The sequence below is a fragment of the Anolis carolinensis genome, chromosome 5 (genome assembly GCF_035594765.1).
Source record: "Anolis carolinensis isolate JA03-04 chromosome 5, rAnoCar3.1.pri, whole genome shotgun sequence".
In the NCBI taxonomy this organism is placed as follows: domain Eukaryota; kingdom Metazoa; phylum Chordata; class Lepidosauria; order Squamata; family Dactyloidae; genus Anolis; species Anolis carolinensis.
Genome location: NC_085845.1, coordinates 102,506,542 through 102,518,675, shown reverse-complemented (window position 1 = coordinate 102,518,675; position 12,134 = coordinate 102,506,542). Strand labels below are relative to the sequence as shown.

Below are 12,134 nucleotides of genomic sequence, written 5' to 3'. Positions count from 1 at the left end.
TCCGAAAATACATCACACAGTCCTAGACACTTGGGAAGTGTTCGACTTGTGATTTTGTGATAGGAAATCCAGCATGTCTATCTTGTTTGCTGTGTCATACAATAAAATAATAATAATAATAATACCTGGCTATGGCTCACAAATGGGACCCTGAAGAAGGAGACAGGTCTGATCCTTGCAGCCCAGGAGCAAGCCATCAGAACAAATGCAATTAAGGCCAAGATCGAAAAATCAGCTGATGGCCCAAAATGCAGACTGTGCAAGGAAGCTGACGAAACCACTGATCATATCCTCAGCTGCTGTAACAAAATCACACGGACAGACTACAAACAGAGGCACAACTATGTGGCTCAAATGATTCATTGGAACTTATGCCTCAAGTACCACCTCCCAGCAGTAAAGAACTGGTGGGATCACAAATCTGCAAAAGTATTGGAAAATGAGCACGCAAAGATACTGTGGGACTTCCGAATCCAGACTGACAAAGTTCTGGAACACAACACACCAGACATCACAGTTGTGGAAAAGAACAAGGTTTGGATCATTGATGTTGCCATCCCAGGGGACAGTCGCATTGACGAAAAACAACAGGAAAAACTCAGCTGCTATCAGGACCTCAAGATTGAACTTCAAAGACTCTGGCAGAAACCAGTACAGGTGGTCCCAGTGGTGCCATCCCAAAAGATCTCAGCCGGCATTTGGAAACAATAGACATTGACAAAATTACGATCTGCCAACTGCAAAAGACCACCCTACTGGGATCTGCGCACATCATGCGAAAATACATCACACAGTCCTAGACACTTGGGAAGTGTTCGACTTGTGATTTTGTGAAACTAAATCCAGCATATCTATCTTGTTTGCTGTGTCATACAATAATAATAATAATAATAATAATAATAATAATAATAATAATAATAATAATAATAGCAGCAACTTTATTTCTGGACTGCCCTCTCTCCCCAGAGGGACTCAGGGCAGTTACCATACATATAAACAGAAAACATTCAATGCCACAACTACTTCACTAATATCAAAAGTATAAAATGACAGTGACATACTCATTGTAATTAGACAAAACAATAAATTTAAACATGACACTCAGTAAAAACATTATTGCACAGAGTGAATGTATACCTGGACCGATTTAAATCACCAAGTTTCTGAAAATGTTCAGTGTTGCTGTAGTTTCACTTAGACCATAGCTGCTATGGGGTGGCAGTTATGTTAATCCTCCTCCTCTCTGTACACTAAGGTGCATAGATGTGTCTTTGACTGTTTCTTAAAGGAGAGGAGGGTGGTGACCATTTTTATTTCTTTAGGGAATTCCAGAGGGGGGGGTGATCACGGAGAAGGCCCCCTCTCTCGTTCCCACCAGCCACGCTTGTGACAGGGTGGGACTGAGAGCAGGGCCTCCCGCGCTGACCGAAGTGCCCAAGATGGTCTGTACAGGGAGATGTGATTTGACAAATAGCCTGGGCCTGAGCTGTTCAGAAGAGGTTGCCATGGTCTTCCTCTGAGGTTGAAAAGTTGTGACTTGCCCAAGATCACTCAATGTTTTTGCATGGAGATTCAAACTATGGTCTCCCAAGTCTTAGTTCAACACCGAAACCCCTATACCGGGCATCCTCAAACTCCGACTCTCCAGCTGTTTGGGCCTCTAACTCCCAGAATTCCTAACCATTGAACAAGCTGACTAGGGCTTCTGGGAATTGGAGTCCAAAACAGCTGGAGGGCCAGAGTTTGCTTATGCCTGTCCTATACCATCCTGGCGCCCTGATATCAACACTTCTTTAAAATGACTGTTCTTGTGCATATGCACTGAATGTGAACATTAACATTGTGTAGCAGTCCAAAAGGAAACTCTGTGACATTAGATGAAGAAGGAATGATGTTGATCAGCTGGGACAGAATAAGATGTGGCAGTTGCTCTACAGGTAGTGGATTTGTCATCTTCTGTTTGGAGTCTAGATATCCTATCTATTTTTAGAGCTTAAGTATATGCTAAGCTTCTTGGCCGTGAAGAACACTTTGCTTCTCTTGAAACCTGCTGCAAGCTGAGTTCAGAAAAGAGAGCAAAAATATTATACTCGAACTTCTTTTAGGCTTAAAACCTATTTCTAATCCAGCTAGAATCTGATCAGGATTTTTAGAACGTCTGACTTGACATTCATCAGTTGTTTTAATAGGTCTACAATAGGAAATGGATTTAGGACAAGTTTAAAAGGAAGTGCTTCTTTTACACCTTTAACTTTAGTATATAATAGACGGTAAAGCAAAGGTCATAATGTCCTAATACTGATCTGACTGAATTTTCTTGAAAGTCCTGCAAATAGAAAAGAAGACCGAAAATACTTCTATGTTTGATTAATGTTGATTGGCTAGTGCAGGACTTAGGGAGGAGACAGAGATGGTCTGGACTTTCTCTGGGCCCTGAACAGATTTTGGGCTTGCATTGTAAATCCAATTTCAGTGGGAGAGTGAAGAGCATTTTAAAATCTGCTCCACTGGAATAAAGGAAACTACAAAGGGGTCAACTTGAGCTAGGCATGTTCCTTATATTCATCTGGTGTTTTCTTCTGAGCAAACAGTAAACACTAATGTTTACTTTGTGTTTCTCTAGCATTTTAAAAGGCAAAACTTCTGGACAACTGGCAGAATGTACATGTGAGTGTACATCTTTTGCACTATGTCCAAGAAGAGTCGCACAAAGAGAGAGAAGACTGACATGGAGGTTGAAGCTATCCAAGCCGCTTATGAGGAATTGAAAATTAAATTGAGCAACACCCAGATTGAATATCAGCAGGAAAAACGCAAGGTATGTAAGGCGGGACAGAAGGGGTGGAGTGGAAAGGTGCTTAATAGTGATATGATTCAGCTTCAGTGAAAACTCTCACATTTATATACTTCACTTCCATAGCCAATTGTCATTCTGTATTACGAAAAGCAATTTTGCCATATCTTTGGCTACGTTCTCTGTAAAGAAAATTAAGAACCGGAAAGCAAAGCAATTTAACAAGGCAAGTGTATTCATAGTTGCTCTCCCAAGTCTTACAGTCCAATCCTAATTTATTCCTAATGGAATTTATTCCTAATGGGAGCAGGCTGTCTGTCTGTCACTCTTCTGTCTGTCTGTTGCTCTTTACTTGGTGTTCATTCTGACCCACTGAACAACGGGAGAGTCACATGGTTTGCTGCTTCATGCTGAGTTTCTTTCTTTTGAAATTTTCTCAGTTTCTAGTGTTTAACTTCTAAAGTGTCCACTTGGAGAAACCTTGGAATATCTATTTCCCTGTGTTTTCCGTTAACACAATAGTAACAGTAAGGGTAATCTGTTAGTATTCATCTCTCTTTCGGCATTGCAGTAATGATAATAAATAATAGAATAAAATCCAGCATCCATAAAACATATTTACTAGGTGTTTTGCAAGCTTTCAAACATTAATTGGCTTCATCATGCAAAGATGTTAAAATTACAAAAGAGAAGAATCCCTTAGAGTTATAGACTTAACATTTGGTCCAGATGTTAACGTCTGTTGTCAGTTAAGACATTCTGGAGAAATCTCAATGCAGGCAGACACTGCTTCCCTTCGTGGTCATGTGAAGACCGTGGCAATAACAGACAGACAGGCAATATAATTTTAGCTGTATTTCAGCACTGTAAGTAGCAGTAGAGTAACTTCAACTTAGGGCCCCTTTACACAGACCTAAAATGCAGAAGAAAACGAGAGAAAAATAATAATAATAATTTTATTCTTGTACCCCACCTCTATCTCCCCGCAGAGACTCAGGGCAGCTTACAAATGCAAAACAAGTATACATACATAAAACATCAAATCCTGAAAACGCATGAATGAAAATTAAAACATACAATTAAAATCAAACCATTAATAAGACAAAGTTAAAATGCAGCAATAAAACATAAGGATGGGCTGATCAAAGTGCACTAAGTGAGACTTGTAAACATGGAGGAAGTTAAAAGTGCTATAAGAACATGGGAGAGAACCCAAAAGTGAGTTGACCCCTTGGTGTGGCTAAATGATGTTTAACTAAAATGTGTGCTGATTTGCATTAGCAGCTAAAAACACATATTGAAACCTGATTTCAGCCAAAAAAATGTTCATATTTGCATGACTGTATATCTCTGCAGTTAAAGAAAATACGTGATTTCATTCTTATACACTGGTGTGGACTGGTCCAGTGTGTGTGCGCATTTTAAAATTCCAAAACAGCTGATGAGGGTTGTAAACAACTGGAGCGACAGACACACAGGTGGCTAAATAGAAGCACAATTGCTATCAGAACACTGCAACCATTAATTTGTTCAGATGTTTATGGAATTAAACAGAGCTTAAATTTACAGGAGGGTGAAGAGAGATAATAGGAAATCTGCTTGTGTGCACATTCAGATATCCATATCAGTGCATATGAGGTTCAGTGCATCTTGGAGAGTCAATTTTTAAAAAGTAAAAGTAAATTTCCCTAGATGTCCCCCATCCATCTTGAGGATTTCTAAAATACAAAAGAAGGTGTCAGGACACCAGGGGAGCATTTACAGGGACTGACAGTTCTGTGTTTGGACTCGCTGTCAGGCAAGCCCATAGCCAAGGGGATGGTTTAGAAGTTCAAACCACCCCTGAAGTTTTTAGGTAAAAAAAATAATAATCCTGGTTTACTCATGAATTTAACAGCTTAAACAAATCCCGATGCCAAGTCTATGAGAAGCAAAAATTAGAGTATCCTCAGAACTGCAAGCACTATCTCAACCAAATTTTGATTATTCACACTATCATTACCTACCTTTCTACCAATTTACATTGCAACAGCAGCAATAGCTGGCACAGTGGAAGCAACCAAGTTGACCTACTCATAGCTGGCAAGCAAGCCTAAGGTGCGTGGAGGGGGATTTGACCTGAATTGTAGGTGAAAACGAAGGAAACTGTGGAAACTGGGGTGTCTACCACTGGTTCAGATCCAAGCCTAGCCAAATAACCATGGAATAGATGCAAAGACAAGAAGCTTTGTCATTGTTAGACCTTGGATTTTATATGAACAAGATTGTTTCTGATGACCAAGTGAAAGCTCAGTTAGTGCAAATTCACAGACTCTACTGCCAGGATATTTCCTGTGGATAAGAAGAGGCATCTACATTTTCAACCCAAATGGTTCTGCAGATTTCCTTGGTTAACTACTCATTTCATGTTCAAGGTGCACTCTGTAAGTACTGTGTGGTGTTTGGAGGAGAAGTTGGGGGTAAAAGTGGTCATCAGAAGCTTGGTGTATTGGTTGCTAACTGTTTGTGCGATGGAAAAATACAACATAAGTCTTCAATAGACACCAAAAAAACAGAGTACCATCGGAACAACTTGTGCTTGGCTGAAAACTTTTTGCTAATTCACAGTGGAAAACGTCTTGCTGTAACCCATCATCATGATAAAGGAAATAAGAAGAAAGTAGAAGAAAACAGAAAGAAATTTCTGCCAACTGTGGAAACTATTGTCCTTTGTGGCAGACAAGAACTGACTTAAAGAGGAAGCAATTATTCAGGACCTGTGAAGAACTTTTGCATGATGGTGGTAATTTCAGGGCCTTCCTGAGATCTCATGCCAGATTGAGGAGACACTGACCTCAAAAGTCATCTCAGAAAAAAGTTTCAATCCCTCCCAAAAATTTTTCTGACTATGGGCTTGCTGTCAGGTCCCATGATTCTTTGCCCCACTTATATCTCCTGGATTATGATACTGTCTGGAAGTGCCCTTAGATTCGGGTCCGTAGGACATTATTTTGTTCAACTCTCAGTAAGGAATATACTTTGTGTAGAGCTAGTGGGCTTTGCCTCAGAAGAGGCAGGCATCAACTACGGAGTACTTTCAATAGAACCCTGGCTCCAAAGACACTTCAAGCGAAGTATCCAGGTAAGAGGCAGCTCAAAGTTAACTTGGAGAGGCAGCAAGCCATTTCTTAATGTCACAGCTTTCTCCTTGCAACCTCTGTGCACTGCCACAATTGTCTCCCACTCCCACATAAGCTTTCTGATGTGTGAAAATTATATAGGATCTTATTGTAACCATTTTGGATATTTTTATTAATCAATTTCCTCCTTGTGTTCCAGTTGAGTAAACTGAGAGAGAAGTTGCAGGAAGTAAAACAAGAGCGAGAACAAGATCAGCACAAACACAAAGCCTACATATCTGAACTGAAGGCTAAACTCCATGAGGAGAAAGTGAAAGAACTCCAGGCTCTCAGGGAAGGTCTGATTAGGCAACATGAACAAGAGATGGCTCGCATGGTGAAAATAAAAGACAGTGAAATCCAACGATTGCAGTCCACCGTGAATATGTTGCGAGATGGAGCAGCTGACAAAGTGAAAACTGCCTTGTTAAATGAAGCCAGGGAAGAAGCCCGAAAACTGTTTGATAACGAATGTATAAAGATGCAGCAAGAGATACTAGAACTCAAATCAGGTAAAAAACAGTTGGAGGAAGCCTTGAGTAACATCATGCAGGCAGATAAAATGAAGGCGGCTGACCTGCGCATGGCCTACCAATCACATCAAGATGAGATTAATAGGATAAAGCGGGAATGTGAAAGGGACATCCGCAAGCTGGTAGGTTTATTGCCTAATAGACCTTTTGTAGCTGTAGTATATGATGGCCCATTTCTTAAACTGATTTTAAGACTGTCATGTAAAAGTGTCTCTCAGGGTGCTTCCAGACAGTGCCAAAATCCACATTTTAGGATGGAGACAAAAAATCCTGGGACCTGACAGCAGGTCCACACACAGACCTGTCTGTCCCAGGAAATGCTCCCTCGTCATCCTAAAATGGATCAAGATGGAGGGCAAATGTTATGTGCTGGGTCGTATTTGTGCACATGCAAATATCTTAATATAAACACAAACAGATTTTCATGTGCATGTATGAGGTACAGTGCATAAAGGTAAAGGTTTTCCCTGACGTTAAGTCCAGTCATGTCTGACTCTGGGGGTTGGTGCTCATCTCCATTTCTAAGCCGAAGAGCCGGCGTTGTCCGTAGACACCTCCAAGGTCATGTGGCCGGCATGACTGCATGGAGAGTGCTGTTACCTTCCCGCCAGAGCGGTACCTATTGATCTACTCACATTGGCATGTTTTTGAACTGCTAGGTTGGCAGGAGCTGGAGCTAACAGCAGCTGCTCACGCCGCTCCCGGGGTTTGAACCTGGGACCTTTCAGTCTCCAGCTCAGTGCTTTAACACACTTTGCCACCGGGGCCCCTTTTGCATAACAGAGGGGATTTTTAAAAAGACCTCAATTAGAACAGTGGTTCTCAACCTGTGGGTCCCCAGGTGTTTTGGCCAACAACTCCCAGAAATCCCACCCAGTTTACCATCTGTTAGGATTTCTGGGAGAAAGGCCAAAAGATCTGGGGACCCACAGGTTGAGAACCACTGCATTAGAACTTTCTCTTCTCCCAATTATTAATTTAGCGTTTCAGTTAGTTCTTATTGCTCTCAATTTGTGCTTCCTTTGAACCACCTGTATGTCAGTTTGACAGCCTGATCAGCCAATCAGCTATTTTGGACTTTTAAAAAGTGCATGTATGCTGGAACAGTCTACATTGGGGGAGGGAAAGAAATCACATGTTTTGCATGACTGCAGGGATATACAGCCATGCAAAGGTTCGCTTTTTAAGGCTGGATCAGGTTTTGAGTGAACTTTTTTGACACTTACTTTTTAGTTCTTAACCCAATCCCTCCTGCACTTTGGCTAAACATTGTTTAGCCATCTTTCCCCTTTCTAACCCGGTTGCTTTTGGGTTTTACAGCATGTTTAGAAGGGCCCTCAACTCCATGGATGAGCAGTGTGTTCTATGTATTCCCTATTCCATTTCTTTTTGCTTGATTGATTCTGCCTTCTGCACACAGATATATATAAACCTTCCTTGCTTAGTTTCTCCATATCTCACAACCTTTGAGGATGCCTGTCATAGATGTGGGCAAAACGTCAGGAGAGAATACTTCTGGAACATGGCCATACAGCCCGGAAAACATGCAACAACCCTGTGATCCCGGCCATGAAAGCCTTCGACAACACATATCAGAGAAAGTTAAAGGGATAATCGAAACCAAAACTATAACTTTGATTGTGTTCTACTAGGGGAAGGAAGGTAGAAATAATGCTTTGTTTCATTTGAGTGTGAGTTAACATTTTGTATGTTGCTGTTTGTTTCCTAACTCTCTTTAAGATGGATGAGATAAAGAGTAAAGACAGAGTGATTCTGGCTTTAGAAAAGGATCTGGGTGCTCAAGCAGGCCATACACGGAAGTTGCTGCTTCAGAAAGAAGCACTGGATGAGCAGCTCCTTCAAGTCAGAGAAGCAGAACGATACCATAGCAGCCCAAAGAAAGAACTTCCTCTTGGAGCAGGAGACATCAACGAACTGGTAGGAGGCCCAGTAAGAGAACAATTTTTTAAAAACATACCTGTAGTTCTTTAGTTCACAGTTGGGGAACCTCTACCGCAGGCCAAATTCCACACCAGATTAGCTTATCTGGTCCACAGTATCTCAGAACATGGCCATCCCCCTTCCCCAAGGCTTCAAGGGAGAATGACAGGATAGCACATTATCTGTAGCCTTGAGAACATTGTTCAGTTCTCATTGCTCTGAACACAAGAAATTATCTTAGAACTCAGTCAGTATCTGGAAACTCTGAGGGTAAAGTGAAGAAGAAATGAAGCCATCCCAACAGAGTCATCAATGGGAGAAGCTTCAGCCATCTTTCAGTCTGATGTTGAAAAATGCCGTCGTTGTTTTGTAGCTTCAAATCGTTTCCAAGCTGTGGAGGCCCTAAGGCTTGGGCTGGATGGCACTTATGGTGTCTTCCAACTCAGATTCTATGATTCATGGTGGTTTCATGGCAAGATTTATTTGGAGGAGGTTTGCCTTTGCCTTTTTCTGAGACTGAGAGAATGTGACTTCTCGAAGTTCAGACAAGGTCTTCAGGGTCCAATGCTCAAAACACCACAGCGGACTGGATTTCTGAACAGTGTCCCTTTAAGTGTGGGGTGAATCTATGGAGTAGTGGAGTATACACTGTAGTTACCACAAAGTTTCCCCCTCCCATTCTTACTTTCTTTAATAAGTATTTTAGCATATGAAAACAAATTGCCTCTTTAGAGCTGGGACCAGGTATATATATATTAAGAGAAGCTTTGTATTGGTCCTTTAAGGCTATTATTTCCTATAAATATTGGTTTTTTTCTGGGGGTTTTCCAGTTATAGATACTTTCACTGGGGATGGACAATAGCAAGCCCTATGACAATGATGGGCAACCTTTTGCACCTGGTGTGTCAAAATTCACCAAAAAACCTAGCATGACTTGGGTGGTGTCACTTCGAGAAAAAAGACATAATTTCGCAATATGTATAGTTTAAATAACAAAAATATATAGTTGTAATATATTCAATAAATAAATAAATAAATATTCAATAAATCAAAAACGATTTACTACCATTATTTCCATGTACAACAATCTATGGTACCTCTTGCAGGTTCCATGCTGATTTCTCTCTATTCTAGTTTCAATGTAGTCATGTAGTCTAGTTTCAATGTAGTCATGAATAATGAATAATATAAAAATAATATAATAATAATAATATGATAATATACTACAATAATAATAGAATAATATATATATATATATGCAATGTGCCTAATTCCCATGGAGTAAACAACAAAACCACTGGACCAAATCACACCAAATTTGGCCACAAAAGACATAGTCATCCAATCAATCTGCATGCGGCAGCGTGTCAGCAAAAATGGCTAGGCGTGTCAGTGCTGACACTCGTGTCATAAGTTGCCCATCACTGCCGTATGAGCAGCTGCTTAAAGAGCTGGGGATGTTTAGCTTGCAGAAGAGAAGGATGAGAAGAGGCATGATAGCTATGTTTAAATGTTTCAAAGGCTGTCATAAGGAAGAGGGAGCGGGCTTGCTTGTTTTCTGTTTGCCCTGCAGACTTGGAGCAATAGATTCAAATGGCAGGAAAGGAGATTCTACCTGAACATTAGAAGAACCCTGTGACTGTAAGAGCTGTTCAACAGTGGAACTTTCTGCCTCAGAGTGTGGTGGAAGCTCTTTCCTCAGAGGCTTTTAAGCAGAGGATGAATGGCCAACTACTTTGATTATGATTTTCCTGCATGGCAGGGGTTGGACTAGATGGCCCATGTGGTCTCTTCTAACTCTATGATTCTGTGTTTTTAATTGGCTTCTCACTCTTCCATTTTCATTAAATTATGTTATTTCTATAAAAATTGTCAAAATCTACCTCTTTTGCTTAGTTCTTATAAAGTAACCTAAACGTAGGGTTGATAGGTCAGAATCACCTTGATGTTTCTGTGTCAAAACCCAAAAACCCTGGTCAAGTTATTAAATGTGGTGCATTAAGTGCTAACTTCATTTACTCATAGCATATCATTTACACTCATGTGAACACGCACACACTGGATCTAAGTGAAATGGGAGACTATTTCTTCTTGTCTAGTTATGGAGATAAGGAATGCCTACTTGCTTCTAGCCAGATGTGGATGCAGAGCAGAACAGCTGGTGAACATTGGAACCACAAACACTGAAACGGAGGAGGAAGCTAACTAAGGCCCCTTCCACACAGCTGAATAAAATGCCACATTATCTGCTTTGAACTGGAATATGTGGCAGTGTTATGTGGCTGTGTGGAAGGGCCCTATGGCCCCTTCTATACTGCCATATAAAATCCAGATTATCTGCTTTGAACTGAATTATATGGCAGTGTAAACTCATGTTCTAATCTACCGTAGTTTAAAACAGATAATTTGGATTATCTGCTCTGATGATCTGGATTATATGGCAGTGTAGAAAGGGCCTAAGGCTCCATCCACACAGGCACTATATCCTGCCTTGAAGACAGCTAAAGGTCCTGTTAATGTTCCCTCTGATATGATCCCCAATACAAATCCACTGAGAAACAGCATGATAAAAAGACTCAACAAAAATCTGATTCCAGATATAACATCCTTAAGATCTTTCCTGTGTCTAAATCAGACACAGGAAGGATCCAAATGCCAAATATGGAGAGCAAATGTAAACAGGGCGGAAGCTGGAGCAGTCAGATTTTAAAAGGCAGCTACACAGCCCAGCCGGAAGACAAAGGAATGCCTCCCTAGCCCCCAGCAATGAACACTAGCTTTTACAGCCTTTTACAGCCCGTGAAGTAAGCACTGGGGAAGCGGTCTGTCTCTGTAATAAACAGAGAAAACAAATCTTGATTTTGATTGAACCCTTGCTATTTGCAGCTGATTTGTGTGGTGCCTGTGTAGGCATTCCAATGCAAACCAGATCTCTATAATCCATAGTCTCGACTAATTGCCTATGTGGAAAGACCCTAAGTAAATAGATAAACATCCACTGGAGAGCTCTTAGAAGTTATAGCAACAAATTTATTGATACTTATAGCAAGCTGCTGCTGAATTAGCTGAACTGGAGATTTGCTAACAGACCTTTATTCTTGTCTGGCAGAATTTTGGAAAATTTGAGAATTCATAGCTGATTTCAGCATGGAAAAGATTATGATGCCTCCCATGCTACTGCTGAAGATGTATTTATCGTGAAGAAGAAAAATCTTAGAGCCCTTCTACACTGGTATATAAAATCCAGATTATCTTATTTGAATTGGATTATATGGCAGTGTAGACTCAGGGCCCTTCCACACAACCATATAACCCAGAATATCAAGGCAGATAATCCACAATATCTGCTTTGAATTGAATAATCTGAGTCTGTATTGCCATATTATCCAGTATAATATGACTTGTATACAGCTGTATGGAAGGGGCCTCATATAGTCCAGTTCAATGCAGATAATGTGGATTATCTGCTTTGATCATCTGGTGGCCCGTCCACACAGCCATATACCTCAGAATATCAAGACAGAAGAACCCACAATATCTGCTTTGAATTTGGTTATCTGAGTCCATACTGCCATATATTCAAATTCAAAGCAGAAAACCTGGGATTTTATTCAGCTGTGTGAAAGGGGCATACATTATATGGCAGTGTAGAAAGGGCCTAAATTAAGCACCCACAAAATGTGTGGGGAACAAAGGGATTTCAACAC

General features: G+C 40.7%; 1 protein-coding gene across 1 annotated transcript in view; it reads left to right on the top strand.

Moving 5' to 3' along the window:
* The first annotated feature begins 1,336 nt into the window (after nt 1-1,336).
* Nucleotides 1,337-12,134, top strand: part of LOC100566427 (janus kinase and microtubule-interacting protein 1) — a 32,902-nt gene continuing 22,104 nt past the window's right edge. Inside the window, exons 1-3 of the mRNA XM_062982023.1 lie at nt 1,337-2,818; nt 6,113-6,607; nt 8,226-8,423. Coding sequence (XP_062838093.1) covers nt 2,690-2,818; nt 6,113-6,607; nt 8,226-8,423 — 822 coding nt within the window. The 5' untranslated portion in view covers nt 1,337-2,689. The remainder of the gene's footprint in view (nt 2,819-6,112; nt 6,608-8,225; nt 8,424-12,134) is intronic.